Here is a 24373-nt window from a genome sequence, read left to right on the forward strand (position 1 = left end):
TAAACAAGCCTAGTTCCCTCAGCCTCCCCTCATAAATCATGTGCTCCAACCCCCTAAACATTTTTGTTGCCTTCCTGTAGTGGGCAGCGCAAAACTGGATACAGTACTCCAAATATGGCTTCACCAATGCCAAATAGAGGGGAATAATCACTTCCCTCGATCTGCTGGCAAATTTCCTGCAAATGCACCCCAACCCCTGGAGCACTCTGCTTGTTACCGCTTTAAGTTACAGCTTTAAGGAGTGGAAGTGAACAGAACTTGTGCAGGGATGGAAGGTGCTGATAAAGGCAACAATAAAAGTCAACAACAACAATAAAAGATTAATGGTAAGTGGCAAATTCGGAGCTTACAGCATAATGTCAGTATGGCAAGGGGAAGGGAGCCAGTGCAGATCTTGGATGAATACAAAGGCGAAGTGAATGTAAAGTAGGGTGATAATAGTTCTTCTCTAAATGGTACCCCAGCATCTAGACCCTATATTTGGTTCAGATAGTTAGAGTTTAGGAAAGGTGTTTAATATATTAGAGAAAACACAAAGAAGGGCAACAAAAGTGATAGAAGAATTATAGAATAAGAGATATGAGAAGAGACTGCAAGAACTAAACTTATATGGTCTCAAAAAGAGAAAACTCAGGGGAGCATGATCACAGTCTATAAATACCTTCAAGATAGTAATATAAATGAAGGAAGGGAATTCTTCAGTCTCAGAAGATAGCAGGACAAGGAGCAATGGCCTGAAGCTAAGGAAGGAAAAGTGTAAAACAGATTATATTGAAGAGTTCTTAACTTTGGCCTTAGCCTCACTGGATGAATTCACTGTGGTAGGGAGCAATTGTTTTCTTTCTATCAACTGAAATGCACCTTGGCCCCGACCCCACTTTCCCCACATGCCACTAGATTTGTCCAGGGTGGGAATAATCACAGCAAAGTCCTCTTAGACTTTACCCCTGTTACCAGAGTGAACAGACCCACCAATGTGTCATCTTTGACATAATGTTGACTAATTTTTCTTTAGATGTGCAATCAAATATCTGAGATTTAAGAAGAACTAAATGAGGAATGAAGACACTGTTCACCGTAGGATTGCCATACAAAAATATGTTAACACAGCATCACAAATTGTAGCAGAGAGCATTGTCTTCAAATAGATGTACACCCTGTTCCCCTTGCACTTAGATTTCTCTCTTCCTAATATTATTATTTTAAAGAATATTTTTGCTTCTTCTGCAGAATGCATAAGATCCAACCCACATACTTATCCAGTGCACTTGGTGGTTTGCCTTCCATACATCTGCTTTATTCAACAGGGAATGAAAACAAAGGGGAGCTGCTCCAAATCAAACTCCCATCACATGAGCACTCATTCAGCTATTTATTTCATCTACTAATCAAGGGGTAGAAACAATGAGAACATGCCCCACCCACCTCCTTACATTAGTTATAATTTTACAAGGGCAAGTTCTTTGACACATAAACAGCTCTTTGTCCTGGGAAAAGCCTAGATGAGAAGGATTCTTTTTATGCTGGACTATAGATCAAATACCACATTTCAGGCACTTGAGCCACCTTCTTGTCTTTCATCCTCTCTGGTATGTGTAGTGGTGGCAGCCTGCGAGTCCTGTGGCAGAAGGAGAAATATCTACAGACTTAGAGAGGCATCTGTGTCCATCAGAGACAGAATAAGAACTGCAGGATAGATGAGAGATGGCTTCAGAGACCATGATGGTGACCTGAAGTGGTGTGGCTGTCTGCTGCAGATGGGGCTGGAGGCAGATTAACATATCCATCCAGAGAGGTGAAGCTGACACAGACACCCACAATAAGGCAATGGATCACTAGTTATATTCTGCAAAGGTTTCAAATCACTAAGAGTAAAGCAAATATAAACACTTAGAACCCCAAAGAAGTCCCATGGGTTCAAAGTTGTGGGACGGTAGACAAACAAACTCAGCTCTTATCTCACTTTACCACCTTTCTTTTTTCTAATGGGACCCTTTTAGCTTGCCAGAATCCACGCATGACATTTAAAAAGCCCACAATTACACTCCTAACTTGCCTCATCTCAGCCACCTGCCCAAGCTCCTCATTCTGCTCAGGTTGCAAGGTGCTTTTCCTTTTCGATTATCCTGCTGACACTGTTGGTAGAACGCAGATGGTATTTAAGTAGGCAAACTGGAATTTGACCAGGACATTGGGGTTAATATCAGTGAGAAAAAATGGCCTGGAATCTTTACTGACAAATGTTTTTCCACTTCATCCAAAACTCCACCTGCAGGATCATGGTGATGGCTAGCCTCAGTTAACATGCTGGCTCAGTGCCAGTTCAGAGACCAAGTTGCCACTTACTGGATCATCACTGTTTCAAACTGCACCTTGGCCTCCCAGGTGTGCACTGCTGGGCCCAATACTGCTTAAATGGAGGATTAGCTAGATCACAGTTGAAAGTAGCTTTGTTGCAGACTGTCAGTTGCACTGCTCCAGATTTGCACTTTATTTGAAGTCTGATTTCTTGCTGTATATTTGGGACTTTGGAACAAAAAATCCACTTTGAGGACTCAACCAAGAAAATTGTTGGAATTGTTAAACAACAATTATTATTTTTCAGAAAAACCTATCCAAACTAATTAAGTTATAACAGTCTAAAATTAAAAAAATATGGCTGGACATTTCATATTTGAGTGCTCAACATCTCTGAAAATCAGTCCTCTTATTGATGTGCTTATACATGGATACAGGTGTCTAAGTTTATAGGCAGCCAAGTTTGAAATTGTTGACTTATTTAAGACTCATTGCCTTGTAAAACCTACACAGCTAAACAGTCCATGAAGTAAGCAATTAGTCTATAGAATGATCCAATTCAGTTTCGTCTTAAAAGGATCCTAAACCATTAAGATGATACAGTAAAAAAGAAAAAATATACTGCATATATAAAAATCCGTCTCCTGGTTTTAAAGAGGTGTTTTTATGGTTAGTATGCCCCCCAAATAAATTATTACATGATAGAGCTGAACTGCTGTAAGAAAGCAGCAGTCTATTTTTAAAATATTCTCTAACCACATATTTACCAAACAGAGTACCATTGTCTCAAATATGCTAATATTTGATATATTAATAATTGCTAATATTTGATAATATTAATATGCTAATAAGGTATGGCTCAAAACTGGAGCTAACATTATATATTTGATTAAGAGGCCAGACATTTTTGTATATACATATATTTTAAAAAAAAACCCATCTTATTTGTATGTTGCCTATAGACTGGAATGACTTTTGGACAAATAAGATGTATTTTTAAAAACTCCCTAATTATGTTCAGTATTTAACCTGAAAGACATGTAGCCATTTCGGTCCCTTAGGAAAACAACATGTGTCATAACTTTGGAATAATGCCGTCGAAAGAAATATTCGGAAATAGGACCACATTCCAAAAGTATATGGTCCCAGTCTGAGACAGGTTTCAACTAAGACTTGCCTTTTCACTGCAAAGGCTCTTGTGAATTGGATAACTGATCATTTAACTCCCTGATGTGCATACAGAATGTTCACAGCTGGTAGAAAAATACGGCCCCAGTGTTCTTCCCAAAACTAACTTCTGCGCTTCCTTTAACTTTATGAACCGTGGGCCTTATCCTGAAGACCTCCCTCAGGCAAAGAATGCCACAAACATCAACAGGATTACTTGCGTGACTAAAGTCTTCTTGCATAAATAACTTTTACAAGATGAGCTCCTGAGAGAGTTCAGATGGCAATGTTACCCTTAGCACTGAATTTGCATCTGTAGCTTTGTTTTCCTATCACAAAAGATATTTTTAGAAAGCAGCGCTTTGTATTTAATGTACTCTACATGAATCAGAGAAAAATCTCCCTCATGTTCAACCTTATACAATATTACAATTTAGAAACGTATATGGTTCTTATTTACAAGCTAACAGGTAATAGTGGTTACCATTAAAACCTCAGCATTTCCCATCAGATATCATAGCTTGTCACACTTGGAATAGTAAATAACCGTGATAGATGCTGACTTTTTAATGGAAGCCGCTCTACATGGGTCTGTTTGAATTAGTACAAGAAAAAGCAGTTTTTTTGTTTTAAAAAAATGAAAAACATTTACTTGTCATTAGAGATCTTTAGAGGTTTCATCCTTAAGCAGCTCCATTCCCAAGTACTATAGTACGGATCAAGACGACCAGGTCCTAAACTGATGCAAGACTAGATGCACAGTAGCCAACTTCATCCTGGAGATGGCACACTTCAAATATCCAGATTTGTATTTTATTTTCAAAAATATTTTATAATAGACAACAAGCATTTATAGACAGGAAATCTATACTTCTACAGCTCTACACAGCAATTAATGTATTACAATTTTCTCAAAATGCATAGTATTTGTTAAGCAATAAAAGAGAAAGGATGGTCCAGTGGTTAGAGTGTTAATCTAGGACTGAGGAGACCTGGTTTCAATTCCTTTCTCCAAAACAGACTTTCCATGTGACGCTGGGCAAATCATATAGTCTTTCAAATCCTCAATGCCTCATCTGTAAAATGGAGACAATCTTACTTCGCTACCTCACAAGGGTGTTGTAAGGATAAATACACTAAATATCGTGAGGTGCTCAGGTACTATGGTAACAGGGCCCATATCAGCACCTTAGGTAGAGAGAGAGAGAGAGAGAAGCAGTTTAACATTTCTGATCTTTTTCAGACCACAAACACTCCAAGGATTTCACACCCTTCCGTGGAACTGACTTGTCCATGCAGACAGTTTCAGCTAGAACTTCTTATGGCCCAAGAGGCAGCCTTTACAATCCTCTCCCAACTGCCAATGTCTCCAAGAAGGGCAGCAGTGCAAAACAGCTTTATGTGGATAACAACAGTTTCTCCATGCAAGAAGCAATATCAATGTTTCCCTCCTTGCAAAAGCTATCAGTAACAGGAGAGAAGTTCTCTTTTTCTAAACTTAATCTGCACGAAACAGCCTCTGGATGCCCAGCATTTGAAAGAAGGTTAAAGGACATGCTTGAAAGAGCTTGGGAAGAGGAAAAATTCAAACAAACAGTGACTCTGCCACAGATCAGACCTGAAGAATTTTTGAGCTGCAGGTTAGAACATGTTTGTGAAAATAGCAAAATGAACTCCCCCATAGTTTATAAATATATGAAAATGGGTGTCATTAAGTCATCACATCTCCCTATAACATCTAACACGCAATGCTCCACAAAATATTTATTTCCTGGAGCTTGCATAGGAAATAACTGCATGTAGCCTTGTGTGCTAGCTTTTGGCAAATGACCTTTTAATGGTGACTAGTAATGTGGGTTGATTCAAAATGATGATGAATGATCATGAGAAATACTTACTGCTATTTGGAACCATCTGAAATATCAAATATCCTTACAATCTAGGGAAATCTTTAAAACCGAGGCAAAAAAACATGACAAAACAACACAGAGAAACCAACTTTCCCATGAAATCTGTAGTTTACAAATTATTTCATTTGACCATGTATACAAAAATAAAAATACAGCTCAACATTTGGAAACAAATGCCTAAACTCAGGAACTTATTAGGTGACCTGATTTTCAAAAGTCCTGAGTACCCACAAGCTCCCATTGACTTCCTAGTTTTCTAAAGGTAGATTTTTACGCCTAGGGCTATGCACCAAATATAGAAATTTTGACCATAAAGTCTTTGAGACACTTGCAAGATACTTTTGCTCTCTTTTTCTTTTATACAGATACCTACGTTTGTCGCAGAGCAATATTAGCACCTTGCTACAGTTGTGTAAGGAATCAGGAGTTTACATAGACATTCATCCCCATATGAAGGAATCTGAAATCGATATCAGTACTGTTCTCTCTTCAAAGCTCAGTAGGGTGCTGTAGAGCTTAAATTCCCTACCCTAAATTTTACTGTGTCATTAGATCACTTTGTAATTATCTGAAGTTATGCCAACAGCACGTTAAATGAATTCCCATCTGTTGCTATCCTTTACAGCTTCTCATGTTTTGTTTTGTTTTTTCAAAAGAAGAGAAAACAACTTACAGAGATTTTCAAAAGGTTATGGCTAGTAAAAAAAAGAAAATGACTAACTGAACTCAAAAGATGTTATTTGAATAACCAAAATTAGATCCATTTATTGTAATGTTGTATTCCACTTACTCCGACCAGCTCAGAGTGGATTCTAATTGGTTGGCATTATCTCTACATTAGATTTATTATATTCGAATCTCTGACCAACACATTAGTAACAAACAAAACTGTATTAGCAACATCAAGCCATAAGAGGGAACCCTAAAGATAACTGTACTAACCCAGACACCTGTGTTATGCCACATCACACATTCACAAAGGCAGCACAACATGCTTGTGACCTGATCAAGACAGGTGCTGAATAGCTGCAGCTCCCCTTTCTTTAACCCTCAGGATTTGGCCCTAATTATACAAAGAAAAGTTTTTTTTACAAGAAGTTTTAAAAAAAAATTTGTAACCTCTCTCTTCCTCATAAATGGGAGTTACATTTCCTGTTGTAGAATGCGTTCAGTCTGCTGTGGATACACACACACAAAACCACCAGAGAGTCTAAATTGTTGAACGTGACTTTTTTTTAAATATAGTAGATAAGTAACTAAAGTGAAATAAAATCATCTTTAACAATCTGCATTGTGTGTATCACACGGACAGCATTCTGTTACCCTCCAAGGGCCCATCCTGGAATGTGTCAACCTCCTTTTGTCTCCAATGGACTTTAACAGGAATCATGGGTGTTCAGCACCTCACAGGTATAGGCCCCCCCCCCAGTTGTGTCAACCAATCGCATATCAGCATTTCTGACTCCTAGTAGCCAGTTTCCTGGGTTTGTCAGGGTGGTTGTTCCACCCCTTTGGGGGCAGGTCCAGGCTTTTCTATATGGGACTGTTAGTCAAATTAACACTTTTAACTGCATGTACTCAGACTGAGCCTGTCCACTTGGTTCATAGTGGGTAACATTTTCCAAGGTGCTAAAGTGACATAGATGCCTTAAGTCTCACTGATTTTCAATGGGACTTTAATTGCTTTTGAAAATTGAACCCAGTATTCAGAACAAGTACACATTTTATATGGGATCATTTTACTGGGAGAAAAAGCTTGCAGGACAACAGGAATAATCAACAGGCATTTCTGTTTAGTCTGAGACTTGGCCGCGGTCATGATCATGGATAATTAGGTTAATGAATAATCATGGATAATGCTGATGATTAGCCTTTAAGGAGACACACAGTTCTTAACTGTCCAACACTTAATCTAGCACCATACCATTTTGCAGATGGAACACTATTCTGGGCTCTGAAAATGAAGAATCCCCTACTCTCTCCTCCTAATGATTTGACCCACCAAAAGTGCCCCTTTCCAATCAGCTTAGCTAGTATTTCTGCTCTTTCTGAACATAAATTCTGCCCCATTCCCAAGATATAAAACAAACTTTTTTTTTTTTTTGTGGGACAGCAGGTAAAAGACCAATTTCCAAGTTTAGAACCAAGGCCTGATTCTTCATTAGGGATTAGTCAAATATAATTCCATAGAAATCAGTGGTGTGTTACACCAGAATATAAACGTGTGAAACCAGAATCAGGTCATAAAGACACATGGTAAATCTGCTTCCTAGCATTACAAAAAACCCAACCTACAATATGCCCCTCTCTAACAATGTGGAAAAAGGTTTTTATTTGCTAAGTATATTACAAATGGCTCTAAGCTGCATATATTGTCTCTCTGAAATATTAGGCCTTTTAAAATCAAGATATTAGTTTTAGTTACATTAAGATTTTACATTATAAAGAATTTAAACCCAGACTACAGACTCCTTATTTGTATGTTGCTTGTCTATTGAAATCATAAGATTTTTGAGGTAGGCACTATGTTCCTGTGCAGTGCCTACAAACTGGAAACCACTAATTTGGATTGGATCCTCTGGGTGCTATTGAAAAATAAATATTTAACACCAGTGGTTAAGACTTCCTAGCATTAAACAATGTAAACAGTATCATTTTCAATCCTGACCTTCATTTCCATTGGTGCAATTTTGTATCTACAGTAGATTGCCTCCACATTGTATACGTGCAGTAATCAACCAGGAAAATAGATGAATGAAGGCATTAAAGGGCAAAACTGAGTGACCAAATGATTGGGAGTTGCAAAACTGTGGTAACAGAAATGGAGTCTCAGTTTAAAAATCAGGACCAAAACACAGAGATTTAAAATTTGGCTGTTTAAAAATAAAGACCTAGTCAATGACATTTACTTCTTAGCCCTAATGAAACATTGCATCATGCAAATTAAACATTACAAACTCTTTAGTATACAATGGCACAAAACCAGTTTATGTATTTTTATTTACACTGAAGGCAAAGGGTACTTTATGTTATATTAACATATCTTTTTTTTTTCCTGGCTTCATTTATGATCTTAGATGTATTGTGAGTATACACTTAGCTACAGTAACGGGATATAGAAGTCCTAACAAATACAACATCAGGCACCATAAAAAACTATTCAAGGTTAGCAATTGCAATTAATGGTTATGTGTTCCAAATACCATTGTGTTCCAACTCCTAAGGATGTCCAAGCTGGCAAATCATCAAATTCTGCCTTCACATTGCAAATAATGCTCTGAAGAATTTCAATATTTTCATAAACTCATTGTACCAGAGGTTAAAATCCATTGTGCTAAAGAGATGCTTGTTTCCTGTAGATGATATATTAGTTCTTTTCAAGAGTGCTTTATTGCAACTTCCATGCCCACTGTAAATCATCAGTTCGAGGTTTCTGACCTGTTAATGCTTCTATAATATTTTCCATTTTCCTCCAAAACCCTATTCTGTCCAAGGGGTAATTTAGCCATCCTGAAAGGGAAAAAATGTTGATAGTTAAATTATATTTTCTCAATCAGGTCTCTTTTTTGTCCTTCACTTTGCTAAAATATTATAACCTGCTAATTACTGCTTGTCTTAAGCACAATCTAAAGCCATAGTCAACCCATAAATTAATGATGACGTTTAAAGTGCATGTCAAAGGGCTGTTGCAAAGCAATGTTAACACCCTCTGCCCCCGATTCTCCCTGCCTTCTCCGCACACGCACACTTACATTTCTAGTGTAATATCCTTGAGAAGACAAACTTTTACTAGCCTGGGAATCATATTCTCTTGAGCTTCATTCACTATCTTTTATGCACCACTAGATCATTGTACTTTCAGATCTCTGCATTCTGTTCAGTGCCACCATCTCAGTACGCCTTCTGTGGGCATTACAGATACTTTCCACTTAAATTACCCTATTTAAGATCTATTTTTAAATTATGGACTATCAAAACTAATTTTCAAAAGGCATAATCAATAATGAAGTCAATCAAAAAAACTTAATAGATGATTATGGATTCATTTTAAACAGTATCAAAGAATCAACACAGAGTCCATACAAACTAGCTTCACTAAATCATAAGCAACTTCTATCTTGAAGCCATGAGCAATCTAAAACATATCATTTCCTTTTATAGAATTTCTAGTCAATTTAAAATTACAGCTAACAATTTACAGAGAACAAGTTTTAATATAAGCATAGGTATGCTAACTGAAAAATGGTTTTTTACATTACTGCAATATTTGATTGCCAATTATGTTTGTTACATTCTGTTTCACAAATATTTTTTACCCTCTGTGATAAACACGTCATACAATATCTGAAGGGTTGAATGCTACTACATAAAACTATTCCTGTAATATGACAGTACTGTATTACACTGAAACATCTCCCTCCTATACCAGTTGAGTTTCTAACCGTCTAACTTAGCATGAAAGAGAAAGAATTCTCAGCATTGCACTCTAGAAAGCACCGGACTTTTTTTAAACTCGTTTTAAAGTGAACACTTCTTATTAGGAAGAAGCACCAAAGGAAAATATGCAATTTACAATAATCCATTCCAATAGTAATACGATTTCAACTTTCCAAATTCTTTCCCACCATACACCAAAACATCAGACGTTTCCTGACTCTCTCAGTTTTTATATTACCTGTAGTGATGCAAAAATAGGTTTCATGGGGTGCTACGTGATGGATTCTGTGGTGGTTCCTCGGTAAAATGATGTGCAGATCTTGCAAAACTGTTACCCATAGAGGCAGCCCAAAGTAGGAATGGGACCACTTATGAAACTGATTAGTCATTGTGACAAAAATAGCTAGTGCAAACATAAAGCACTCCCAAGCATACATCTCATGTATATATTCTGTAAAGGGGAAAAACCCATTTGATTAGAAAGCCGTTTATAATACTTTATGCAAACACATTCAATTTTTAAAGCAAATTGTGCATGAGAAAGCTAAGATTATATCATTCAGTAATAAAGAGATACAGTATAAGCATATAAAGAGATATAGTAATAAGCAACAGAACAGTTCAGACTTTAATAGCTACCACAATACAATAACTTCAATGACTAAGCAATGCTTAAGACATAAACCATGCATTGTTTTTTTTCCTGAAGAGGTCTAAACCAGAGGTTGACAACCCTCAGGCTTATAGAGATAATCCAACTATGCTATTTTCATTCTGGTGGGTCCTAAGACACTAATAAAAAGCAGACATAACCACATGGACATAATGGCAGTCACAGCAACTGCAACTAAAGATCTACAGATGATCCCATGATAAACATCACTTATTCATTTACACTCATAGTAAGTGTACTTTTTAAAAACAAAAAAACAGAAAAACCCAACTCTACAGTCAAAACAGCTGGGAGGAAAAAAAGTTGAACTGTGACATAGAAATAGGTCTCTTTTCAATCTGACTTACTTAGGACCCACTGAAACTCTCACTGCATATGCAGTTGATTTTACATGGAGTTTGTGCTAAGCTCCTAAAAATTCAGCTGCTGCTGCTGCAGCAAGTCCCAATGCAGTAAAACCAGCACCTCCTCTCTCCCCGATTTTTGGCAAAGTGGAAGGGGTGCTAAGCGTGTCAGAACTGTGCATTTCAGGATTATGGTGCTGTGTGGATGCTCCTTTTCCCACCACTTCCACAGGGATTGCATAAGTTCCCTGCATAAACTACTTCAGCCATTCCTCTTCTGGACGCAGCCTCTGTGAAATGACTCAGCAGCTGCTGCACAGCATGTGGGTACTGTTCCCTTTTGCCTCCTCCATGCACTGGATAATAAGGTAATACCACCTAGCTCTTATCTAATACTGAGGGCTGGCTATTAGCCAAAGTGCACAGGTAAGGAAAATGCACTGTGTGCACATAGCGAATTTAGTCATACACTCAATTTTGGAGTCCCTTGAACTAGCAGGATCCATTTCCTAATGGTTTTCGCAAAAGGAATCCTGCCCTATTCCTCCCAAAAGCCCACTTCATCAACGGGACTGTGCACAAGGCTAGGAGATAGGAAAGCCTAACTTCCATTCCGATATCTGCCATTTTTTGGCCTTCACAAACTTTATTCATTCCTTACCCTTTTATTGTGCCTATTTCACATGCCACAGCTCAGCACACAAAGGCAACATTTAGCACTCCACGATAACCCAGACGTAAACTGGTTTTCTGTATATTTAGAACAGAACCTAACTGTGGAATCCCTGACCTCACTGTGGAAATTGTTGATTCTAACAGGTGACTATTGGATGTTATGCCTCTGTGTGTGTGCGTGCGTGCATGCACGCGCACATACACAAACGCACGGTGCTCAGGCCTTAATGTCAGGTCAGCCTAGATTACTTCTAGAGGAGAAATAAGATGGAGATACCCAGCCATTTGCTTGTGTACATACATGCTCTGTGCATGTGCTCCATTTTATGGCCCGTTTTGTTGTTTTTCTTCACAGTGGCAGTGGGTTGCAGCCCACGAAAGCTTATGCCCGCAGGAATTTGTTAGTCTTTAAGGTGCTACAGGACTCTCATTGTTTTTGCTGTATACAGACTAACATGGCTACCCCTCTGATTCTTTCTTTGTGTGCTTGTTTTTGGATACTGATTGGGGGGGGGGGGGGGGGGGGAATTCCATGAAAGGGAAACATTAGCCAGGAGCAAAAACTGAGATAGCCAAACTTTGTCAGTTACATTATTGAGTCCATACAAATAATTTAATCTGTTTTCTGTTCTTTGTAGCAATTTGTTGAGCATTTGTTTGGATCAGAGAGAGCAAATAGGCTTCCTAGTCAGTTCGGCACAGGTAAGCAATTCTACTCATGACATTTAATCTGTGTTTGTTACAGAAGAGATCGTATTCACAAACCCTCAAAACATGTAAACAAAGAACAAACGACAATTTATTTAAGATATGACTATTAGAAAGGACTTTTAAACTGCATGATTAAAAGTGATACTATATAATTAGCCCCACATTTATTAGTTAAGCCTTAAGACTTTTGAAAAAATATTTGAACTTTTTCATGTATGCACTCTCTCTGTCATTGCAATAATTTATCAGTTGTTCCCTCATATCACCACCAGATGGGGCTCAATTATAGCTGAATTAGTTTATCATTATACAATTTTATATTATAGACACACACAATTTGTTATATACATTATGAATTTTAAAATATATTATAGTTGCATACTCTCTCCTCTAACAAAAATATACATTTTTAATTACCAACATAACCAGCTATGGACTTCTTTTTATACCTAGAATACTCTCAAAACTATTTGAAACATTGCATTTCCCATTTAGTTCAAGTTTGCATTAAGAAGAGGAACAGGTATGTTCAAGAATTACAGTGCTAGTTTTTTAATAGACTTCTGCCTTGCTGGGATCTATAACATATTCAGAGTCTCACTGCCTGTTGTGAAATCACTATGAGCACTTTAAAGCATGCTCTCATGCCAGTGCCTGGTCTAGTTCCGGGTTAAACAGTAGCAGCAGGATGAGATGCAGTTATATTAATTGGCGGTTGAAATCAATTACAATCAATCCAGAATTATTTTTGCTTTACACAAAATATTTTTTGACCTTAAAAAAAAAAAACCCAAAAAACCGCAAAAAACCCCAAAACCTTTTTGTCATACAGCTTGGAAATTCAGTAAGGGAAATGTCTTATTTTTATCACCTATTTCCTCACTTTCAGGAGGCTTTCCTTGCTATGTGGGTTTGGTTTTTTGGTTGTTTTTTTAAACTTTCACCTTCCCAGTTGACATGAGCAATAATTCCCATAGAAAATAACTGAGCTTCCATTTTAGATACTCAAATGTTTCAGGACTGACTTGTGGGGGAGGGGGGAGCATTCACCCATTTTCTCAGCCTCGGCAAGCAATGCTGGGCACTCTGGTCCATGTCAACCAGCAGCAGCAGGGACCTCAAATGTCTGTTTGATTAAGAGGGGGCACAATGGCAGCCAAAAGCAAGAGATAAAATCACAAAATGGTAGAAAACACTACAAGTCCTTCAGATGCTTAGCTAGAGCTTTGGGAGGGGACGTTAAAATTAAGATGCATGCCTGTAAATCCATCCTCTTGTTAATAGTTTAGAGCCATACTCAATATTTTAACAAAATGAATTTCTATGACTTCAGCTTTGAAGACTCCAGTGGGCTTATAAGGTCCGGCTCCTGCAGAGGCTAATCCTGATTCTGCAGCAAAAAGCAACGCATCTCCCATGCAGAGCATCTCTGACTCAGAGGTTTGGCAGCGCCCACTTGATTCACACGGTGCCCTCCACAGCGGCTCCACATCAATATTTCCCGACACAGGAGGTCACAAGGGCATTTTCTCAAACGAGGATTGACCTAGCAATTGATCAGCCCTCAAGATACACTTGCTTTTAAATAAAATCTGAACACAAAAAGAAGTATCTCTTCATATAATAGCAACACAAAGTGATACCAGGCAGCCAAACACTGATAATGTGGTATTTTATGTCAAGATTTTTTCAAAAGGTGTGTGAGGGGAGGGGGTCTAAAGATGGGCTTCTCAATCCTTCTCTACGGTTCCAAACAACAGCCTGAACTTTTGTCAGTCAGGCCATTTATTTAGGGGCCTAAACTTAGGTGCCCATTTTTTTGAAAATCTTAGTCTGCATCTGTAAAACTTCCAAGCAGGGAATACAGGACTGTTTCCAGGGCATTTTAATCATGGTGCCATTCCAACATCTTATTAGTATCAAAAAAGAATCTAAGTACACTGCAACCACAAATTAAGATGGCACAGTCTCTTAGAGACAGCAGTGAGCTTTCAGGGCCCTTTTGACAATGCTTCCCGATTTCTGACTTTTGCCTAGCATTGCTATAGCTGTTTGATTTTTAGGATCTTTACTTCCACCCAGTACTGTGGGTGCTTTTCTGTCTGCTGAGCCAGAAAGAAGGTCAGCTACCTTCTCCAGCCAGCTACTCGTACCCATGCTGCCTCCATCCTTGCCCTGCAGATCTGACTGCAGGGTCACAGCAGGGAGGAACAGACAGGAGAGCAGAATAGCCAGAGGTCACCAGGGAGAGGAGTCAGTTACAGTGAAGCTAGGCATCTAGTGGTACTAGTACCATCAGTTCCCAGCCCTCCTTAGGAAATCGATGTCTTTGGGTGATGGTCAGGAGAAAAGCAGAAAGGCTAGCAGATGTCAAGGGAAAACAAGGGAGAGAAGAGGGACCTCACAATTTCAGACAGAAAGGTGGAGGGCAGGGAAAGTAAAAAGGGAGATACCACCTGCTGTCTGATTCTCCATATATGCTCCCAAGTAGCAAACCTGGCTACTAGTTCCACACCAGGGGAGAACAAAGGATAGAGGGGGGCCATTGCAGGATTTTATGGGTCGTAGAGCATCACCATAGGGCATGACGGCATGGAGGTTGGTTATAGGCTCAGAAGGCTTGGGTAAGCGTGGTGCAAAAGCTTTAGATGTTTATTCTATCAGGCCCAGTTTACAAACCTTTTGAACGTCTCATCTTTTTCAATAAATCATTTTGCACATTCTTATGTGTTTTTGTAAAACCGAGCAGCTCATGATTTTAATTTCTCCCACTAGTCCTAGAAGCAGGGCAAGAACTACTTAAAAGGGGAAGTCGGAGGGTTTTGGTTATTTGTTTTTAAACTGAGCCACAACAACACTGCTAGTTTAAACTGGAGTATTGAAAAGTGCTACATAAATTCCTAGACAGGCCAATCCAGCTAAGGCATTTTAGTTTCTCACTGTCACTGTCAGCAGAAAGGGGCAGACAATACTTATCATTGACTTTCCTCACTCACATTGTTTTACTACTTACTGTATTGGTATCACAACGGAATCTGGAGAGCGTAGGACAGGTTACTCTGTGGTAAGCACAGTAACATGGCAATGGCAGAACAATAGCAATACAATAATACATTCAGAAGTTTGTATATGGGCATGTCCTAAAACAAAGCAATGGAAATACCAGGTATTTATGGTTTAAAAACAAAGCAATTGGATAAATTCACCCTGTTGGCCAGTTGCAGTTCATGCCCTGGTTAATTTAGCTCTGACCAAATCACTCTAGCCAGCTGTGAAAGTACACTTTGTAGCAGAAGGATGATACACATTTAACTCAATTTAAGTTTCCTTTCCATTTTTTTCTATGTCCCAGACCCACATTATATCTACAGGAAAACAACACCTCCGCAGCATACCTGAGTTTTTGCTGGTTTACTCAGACTAAACCTAAATTGAGACCAGATCCAGTTTCCCCCAACCCCACTCCGAAATATGTGTGCTCATAATGCTCCTGGCTCACCACACTGACAACGCTGCTTCCTCCATCCCCATAGTGAATCCCAACACTCTTCCTATATGGATGCTAGGATCCACATTTTGTGGCTCCACAGGATCCCAGACCCACAGATACTAACTTAATCTATTCTTGCATGGACTAAGCGTGGAACCAGAGCCAGGACATTCTGTGTACTCTGAAGGCACAAAGGGACTGGAGTCCCGGTGGATTTGGCCAGCTAAGCATTTCCAGTTCATGTCCTGTACTGAGGGGGCATGGCTAGGAAGAAGAGCAGTAGGTGACATGCCCCTGCATGCCAGCTATTCCCTGAGGCTGGAATGAGTCAGTGGGGATGTGGGCAACTAGGCATAAATTAAACTAGCCCTATGGCAATTTTAATTAGCTCCAGAATCCAGGGAGTTTGAAAGGTGGCATAAAGACACCTTTGCATCCATACTCTGCCAGCCCTGGGTTCTGTGCAGAACATAGCCCGGGCCCAAAGAGAGAGACATTATTTTGAGTCCATCAGACTCACTTTACTAGATGACCCTGGGTGTTCACTTAGACTTACAGTGCCCAAAAGTCTGTCAGGAGCTGTATAGAAATGCATTAAAACACCTGTCCTCCTGCCCCAAAGAACTGACATGTTAATTACTGACAAAGCAGTGATGAAGAATAGGGTGGGGTGGGGTGGAAGAGGAGAGGCAGGGAAGAGCCATAGTTATAGGCAACTTCATTTTGGCACATGCACAGCTTCTCATATTCCGTGCGATATAGTTTTTTTTTTTTCATTTAAATTGCCACGCTTGTGAGTTCAATTCAATGGTGGCTCAGTAACTGGGGATTCAGACAGCACGTTTCATGCAGTTGGGAGAAGGAAACAAAGAGCAACAAGGCTGGTGTAATTTGTGGAGGGGGGAAGAAAATACGATGGGTCAGGCTAGGAAAGAGTGGCGTATATCTTTGGAAAAGTGCGAGCGAGCAACAGGATGTGTCTCAGGGTAACTACCCAGAAAAGAGACAGAAAGATAAATGTAGAAAGTCATAGTAAATAAAGTATTTAAGAGGTAAGTACTGAGATGCAACATTTGTACCGAACCCAAAAGCCATAAAAATTTAACATTTTTGTTTGAACAGATGCTTAATTGTAGGCACTTAATGAACCATCATAAAACCAAAAAAGATTCCTCATATGGTTGTAAGCCAGGTATTATACTGTATAATGGCAGGGATAAATCAAGGAATCTCAGTCTGATTATTTGGTGGTCACAATGAATAGTGTACAGCAGATATACAAACAGCGTGCTAAATTCCAAACCAATTAACTCTAAATGCTTGATTAAAAAAAACCATTCTATTTAAAAATTAAATAGACAAAATTATCCCTATGAATGATGGGTGAGGGCAAAAAGTTGAACAGCCTACATTGAGTATCACGGAGTTAAAAACGGTCTTCATATTAGGCTCCTACACAATCCAATGACAATTCTGAAACACAGCAGGTCAGAAAACCATAGATCCTTAGTGGGGATTTTTAATTATCTAATGTGTGGAAGTTCTGGTCTCATCCACTCCCTGAATCAGAATGCAAAACATAAAAAGGAGATGAGATTTGGGGTTGTTAAAGGGGCAGTAGGCTCAGCATTCAAAACGGTTCCATAACATAATGAACACATGGTTCTTTTCATTTGCACTAAAAATGGAAAGAGGGTGTGTTATTTTGGTTGTCAAAAATGCCCCAAGACTTGACAAGTTCCTTCCAAAGTTTCCACAGCTTCTCTAACATTTCCTTAAACCAAAGAGCTGAGCCTGAACTGCAAAGTTCTGATCTAGATCTGCTCTTCCCCAGAGTTTGAGGGGGGTTGCGTCTGATGCTTCAGTTCAAGTTCATCTCTATTAAATATCCCTTGTGGAATGTGAGGGTAAATGCCTCTTCTTTGTTTGCACCCATTTCACACTGACCCTTTTTCAGCCTTTGAACTGGTTTGTCGACAAACTAACATGACATGCTATGAGTTAGATTCTCTTATTAAGGCCAGAGTTAGTTATGGGCACTCACCGTAACACTTTGCAGGAGCAAGCCCTAGACCATATTACGCGTACGTGGTTTGCACGTGTACATTCTAAAATACAGTGCTTGTGAACAAGAGGTGAATTGGTTATTTAGTCAGTGTTTGTCTCCCTGATCCCAGATTACAGAAGATAACACTGCTGTGGTAGGAGTATGCACATTGTGGATAACTGTGCAAATTATCTGAAGGAAAATTAATAGGAAAACTGTACACTACATTTATTATTTGTTAAGTGCAATATGCTTGGCGCTGTACTAAACAAAATCCAGAGAGCCCCTGCCACAAAAAGCTTTGAATTTAAGCATTATAAAGGACATAATTCTCAAGGTACTATCATTCCTCTCACATGCAAAGTTATCCATCTGTGTATTTTCTGAAATCTTTTATTCCATTTTTTAAAAAAAGAATTCAGCTATGGAATCACATTTTGTCAAAGTGCTCTTGATCTGCATGTTTCTTCCCCCTCTTAAATGAGTTGTTAGGGGGAACTGGAGTGTCTGTTAAACCTAGAATACGTTAACAAAATATATATAAAGCTAACTTGTGACATGCACTTTAAGAAACGGTTACTCTGCATGTTTCCCAGCTTCTATCTCCTTGATGCTCTCTGCCATGCTCTAGGTGGCATCCAATCAGAGAGACCGCCACTGAGGGCCAGGGAGAAGGGCTGCAGCTTTTTTTATTTTATATTCCAGCTAGGTACAGGGACTGTAAGGAAGTAAGGTGTGTATAGCACGAATAATGAGTTGTACTAATTCACAGAAATTCATTTTTTGCCATCACACACTGCTCCTTTTTCTATAGACCAACACTTTGAAAGTTCGTTTTTATATGTCATTTATTTCCCTAGGGTGTAATTCTTCCTAAAAATATTGCCATTTCTTCTGCTTTGATAGAAAATTATTTACGTTAAAGCAGAGTCATTATTCTGGACACACTGGAAGTTTAAGATTTTATTTTTTAAATTAAGGTGATTTCAAAGAGATACATTTGGAACATACAGCGAAGACCAATATGGTCAGCAGAGGCTGAACCTTACACATGGGTCTTCTGAGCACAGAAGGGGTGTCAAGAGGTTTATTAAATGAGGGAAAGCTATTCTGCAATTGGACAAGTCACTTGATTTCAAGGCACAAAGGAAAAACTGATTAAGACAACAAGGTTGCTGTAAGCAGTTCCCCCATTTAACCCCAAAGAAAATGAAATCAGATCTTTGTGGTGGAAAAAACCAGTAGCAATTAAAACCATATAGAAAATACAGATGTGGGGGAAAGCCTGACAACTGGCATCAAGAGGTTAATTCTTCTTTTCTTTTTTAATCAGTAACTAGTTCTGTCATCTTTTGGTTCAGTGCAAAATCTCCCCAGAGAAGCGCCTCCATTCTTTGAATGTCCATAAGGCAATTAGGTTTTACATTTTTAAAACTGAAGGGTTTTACAGGATGAGCCAATTTATATGTTTCCATAATAAGAAAAGACTCAGGGCTACTGAAGGATCTATTACAAAATGGCTTAGGTGGTGCATTGTTGAATCATACAAAGCCAAGGGGCTTCCAGGTCCCAGAGTCTTTAACAATCATTTTGTGGGAACTACCTGGGCAGAATACAGAACAGCTTCATTTTTGGAAACCTGTAAAGAAGCCATTTGCTATTTGGAATTCCTTGAACATGTGCAGTACAAAGCGCTATAATCAGAGGGTAAGGCTTCAACACAGGCAGCGTTTGGTAGAAGGGTGCTGCAGTAGCAGTGGGTGGTTAGGTTTCTTAGTTCCTGAGCCTTTTTATTGTCTTAATAATGCCGGTCAAGTCCCAATCATAAAAACAGTTGGGTGGATATAGCTGTGAGCAAAAATGGGTGATAGCTTTCAAACTGGAAAATTGTAACAGCTACATCTACCAATTAAAGCTGTTCGGTGAACAAATCTGATGATTAACTGGATATGTAATTAAGCCTTTATTATTAGTCTAATTGGATGGTTAGGGGAATTATTAAGGCTGTTAAGATTCTGTGCAGCAAGCTGGCTGTGCAGTACAGGAAATATGAAATCCAGCTCATTATTAGCAAGGCTGGATGAACACGTAAGTGGAAATTTGAGCCAGCCGCACCCAAGCCTTTCACATCTAACCCAAACAAACCTGAACACAGAGTTCAGCTCAGCAGAGTGTGTTGAGATACACCACTACAACGTGCATCAGTTGGCCAAGCAAAGACTCGGCGCCAGGAGGCAGACTAAAGGGAAAAGATTCCCGGACACTGATCCAGGAGAGCATTAGTCTCAGACACACAGTTCTTGAAGCCTAGGTGGTCAGGAGCTCTTGCAACATAGAGATTGGTCAGTTAAGAAGCAGTCTGTACTGCAGTAGTCCTGCTCCCTGAAGTGTGGAGAGGAGGAGAGAGTGGGTTGATTCCCAGAAGAGTCTGGCAGTCCAAGACCCAGTCCCTGGAGCACAAAGCAAAGGAATTAGGTTGGGTTCATATTCTGCAAATTTACCAATCTGTGTGGCTGCCTGCAAAACCTGAACTTTCCGAGGCTCACTTAGCCCACGATCCTTGGATCAATATTCTACGTGCTCAATGCCTGCACCAGCAATGGCACAGTCAGCGTACTTCAGCAAGGATCTGTGGAATAGGATCAGCAAGAGACAAGCTGAGACTAATGACAAAATATATCTCCACCCCACACTTTCAGCTGTCATAGCTTATGAATAAGGGAATCACTTTGGAAAAAGACAATCCTTACCTTTATAATCTCTTAATAGTAAAAATCACAGTTGATTTTCCATTATCCCATACCTTTTTTTCATCATTTGCATCTGTGCACAGAGTGGACAATTCCAATCTGCAAACGTTAGAACTTCACAGTGGTGTACATAACAATACAATTTGCAAGGCCATAGAGAACCAGACCTCAGAAATCCCTTGACAATGCTAGAGGCACTCACCCCTCTCTTTGTCCACCAAGAAAAAAGTTTAAAAAACAAGCTTACCTGGTGTTTGAGAGAGGAATTTATATAACATGCAGGCCAGTGGAATTATGGTTATCAAACAGTTATCTCCATTGGTCTCAATGAAGTCATGTCTGGTTATTGCTGTTGGATCAATATGATGTTCTCTAAATGGCCTGATAAATGCCTGTTGGTAGACAAATGATTTATTTTAATTATTTTTTCAATGGTCCTACAGACTTTTTCCCAAGTCTGTGTTTCAATATGAACACACAATCCACCTTCCTTCTAATATGAAAAATGTTGACTTTAACAAAAGTTACTAAAGGTATGATTTTTATTAAGTGAATGTAGCTTGAGAGCATTAAAAAAAGTATAATCATCACCAGAACTCAAACTGTTCACAGGGAAGAGGCTTCATGGATCCCAGGGACTGTGGTTGGGTTAGGGTGCCAGAATGTATACATTTTCCTAGTTTGCATTCCCAACCAGAACCAAGCCAATTCAGCAAAGAAACCATTAGTATGATAGCCAATGAAGAGACAGGAAGCAGATGCCATGCCAAACAAAGCAAATAGCCTTATGTGCTAGTGGGTCAGGAGTATAACAAATCTAGAGCACAAAATGGGCCACATTTTAAAAGACCCACTCTAATTTGTGTATCCACAATTAATATCAGTGGAGAAAAAATACCAATTACAATTTAAGTGGTAAAAATACTGCCCAAGGACAACAAGCCACAAGTAATCAAGGGTGTTACATAGGAATGGCATGTGCATACAGAACATGTATGAATCCCCTAAGGGCTGGTTGTAGGTCTGGCATTCTTTAGCATACATTCATATTCTGGATGACAACACAAATCTGACAATATATAAATTTGCTAAAGACACAAAAACGACAAGTTACAGAAATCTCCGAATTTGTGCCTTGGATTTAATTTCTAGTGTTCCTGTATGAGAGCTAGATATTATTATTATTAATAATATTTTTTTATTATTGAACAAGAACATTTTGGTGAGAATTTGCTACAAGACCAATGCCTTAACTTGTGACCATTTAACATGCCAGTATTCCCTGTGGGTATATTGTGTTCAGACAAGACACTAATATGTCAAATGCCTGTAGAATGAAAACAAATATGGGATATCATTACTTTCAGGAGACCATAAGAACTTCATCTACATTGCTACTGTTACAGGCTTCTTGTGTTCCTCTCCTATAACCAGAGAACTGAGGCAACACTTTGAAAATGCTTGCTTTGACAACTAGATTTTTTACCAACTCACATGATTATGGAAGTTTTGTAATTATATCAGTCCACATGCTAGATTAGTTGCTACAAGGCTCAACTATTGTACTGCAGCAAGCTAAGAAAGTAAAATTGTGAGATGAAAGCATTTATTTAAAAAACACATGGTAAAAATTCTTTTTGATCCCTACTTCCACTGAGGAAATACTTACACAACAGCCTAAATGGCAAAAGGAGTTTTACAACTCAGAACAGATAATTCCCACTAGACTTTCAAATACTTACTTTTCCTTATAAAATATCATGTCACAAGATTATTACTCAAATTCTCACAAAGAATGGAATAATTTACTTTACAGAATAAGCAAATTCTAAAAAGTAAGCCAAACTCCACAAGCAAAACTAAGATTTATTTAACACAACTGCAAAGAATCTTAGAGACATTACAATTACAACTTCTGCATTTGAATTTCCACCCCAAATGATTTAATATCACACTGTCTACAGCGACAAGATTTTATATTCTATGGGTACGTGGATAATGATTGATAACACAGAACAAGAAGGAAGGAATTCATTAGAAAAAAGACAATATAAGAAAGGGAGAGAAACTCTAGTACCGAAACTATATATTTTTTTAAGTAAGTTGACCAAGCTATAATTAGGACAATGCAAAGTTTATTTCCAACAAAATCTTGACCAGTAACTACATTACCTAGGCCTTGTCTACACTGGTGGCATCATAGAACCACAGAAGATGAGGGTTGGAAGTGACCATCTAGTCCAGCCCCCTGCTCAAAGCAGGACCGACCCCAGCTAAATCAACCCAGCCACGGCTTTGCCAAGCCACACATGTAGCGTACATGTAGCTACACTTCACAAAGGAAATCAGGCTGGATCCATACCGCGATGGGTAACTAGATGCAGCAGTGAAAAGCTCTGGCGGAAGAGAGGCAGTGGGAAAAAGCTCTGGCAGTTCTCCGCTGCTGAAATCTTTCCATGCGGTGGGAAACAGCTCAAGCAGCAGTCTGCTACACTGCTACAAAGAACAGCGTAGACAGGAGAAGTACAGCTTGGGCATGTAGAAAGCCATACAGGGTACATATCCTAAGGTTCTGGCATGTCTTTGCACTACTCCCTAGCAGTGTAGATCATGAGGCACTGCTTATTTATACCCATGCTTGGGGGGCAGGCAGTGTCTGTACTCTTCATGCCACCGTAAATGTAGACATAGCCTCAGACAGATATAAAACATCCTATTGTACTGATGTTCATGGAAAAAACCAAACCAAACCAAATTCTTCAGAGCAATGACCTTGCTCTCATTCTTGTCTATCAAGCACCTCGTACATGTCTGGGGCTGAGTACCGAACAAATAACCACAACAATACAAATAACCACAAAAAGAAGGCTAGTTCAAGGAAGGGAGAGTTAATTTGTGCTTGAGGTATAAATGTATCTTGGATCAGTTTTCCCAGAAAGCATTGTAAGTTTCCTCCGATTGTTACTAATCATTCAGTTTATTTTAACTGCTATATTTTTATTTTTATAAAACTCTTAGAATCTTGTACACAAAATAAGTAATAGATTTGTGTGATGGTTCCTGTCGCCAAGTTAATTATTACCGTGCACTGAGTTATCCCAAAGTAAATTGTTTTCAGTTACTACTAGCCTCTAAAAGGAAAACTGCAGATGGACAAATGTAGTTTATTGCTTTCTAAGTCCCTGACCTAGCAACTGACAGCACACTTACACAGCTGTGTGCCCAGACAAAACCCTACCAGCTGCAACGGGGCTCAGAGAAAGCACAGTGGTGTATCTGCATGTGGTCAATTGCAAGATCAGGGTCTTAGATAGCTGGTAGAAAAACTTCTGCTTGAATGAAAGACAATTTTTACATTTTGATGACAAATTTATCATCTTCTTGAAAAAAGTATTTCTTAGATCAGCTTTCCAGGATATAAAAATGAAGTTGAAGATTGCTATGTATCTTTATAAGATGGCACATGACTTCAGAAAAAAGAAAATGATCCCAAGAACCAAGAAAGAAGGAAATACCACTGGTTTAATGATGAGTTACAGAATATTTTGTAAAATTTCTCAGGAGAAAGGGAGTCAAAGCTGCTACTTTTTCCCCAATACAAAAAAAGATGAAAACCTGTCATTCATCAAAGGGGGCTGATTTGAAAGAAAGAAAGAAAAAACCCTGCAACATTTCAGATTGCAAAAAATTCTAAATGTCATCACAAACATCATCAAATTTATAGTACAGCACAAATAATACACATATGTATGCATAATGATAGAAGCAAATGGAAGGGAATAGTTCCATGCTGAAGTTCTGTCGTGGAAATGGAATTGCAACACATGTCCAACTCTAAGAGACAAATTCCATGCTTTCAGAGCAAATCGGA

At 38.8% G+C, this 24373-nt stretch overlaps 1 protein-coding gene across 1 annotated transcript in view; it reads right to left on the bottom strand.

The window, feature by feature from the left end:
• Positions 1-7063: 7063 nt before the first annotated feature.
• Positions 7064-24373, bottom strand: part of LOC137154807 (plasmanylethanolamine desaturase 1-like) — a 76836-nt gene continuing 59526 nt past the window's right edge. Inside the window, exons 5-7 of the mRNA XM_067550639.1 lie at positions 20750-20894; positions 10051-10263; positions 7064-8885 (exon numbers count right to left, since the gene is read on the bottom strand). Of these exons, the coding sequence (XP_067406740.1) occupies positions 8764-8885; positions 10051-10263; positions 20750-20894 (480 nt within the window). The 3' untranslated portion in view covers positions 7064-8763. The remainder of the gene's footprint in view (positions 8886-10050; positions 10264-20749; positions 20895-24373) is intronic.

This window comes from Emydura macquarii, unplaced genomic scaffold, assembly GCF_026122565.2.
Source record: "Emydura macquarii macquarii isolate MOO-44397 ecotype Brisbane River unplaced genomic scaffold, CSIRO-AGI_Emac_v2 contig_295, whole genome shotgun sequence".
Classification (NCBI taxonomy): Eukaryota; Metazoa; Chordata; order Testudines; family Chelidae; genus Emydura; species Emydura macquarii.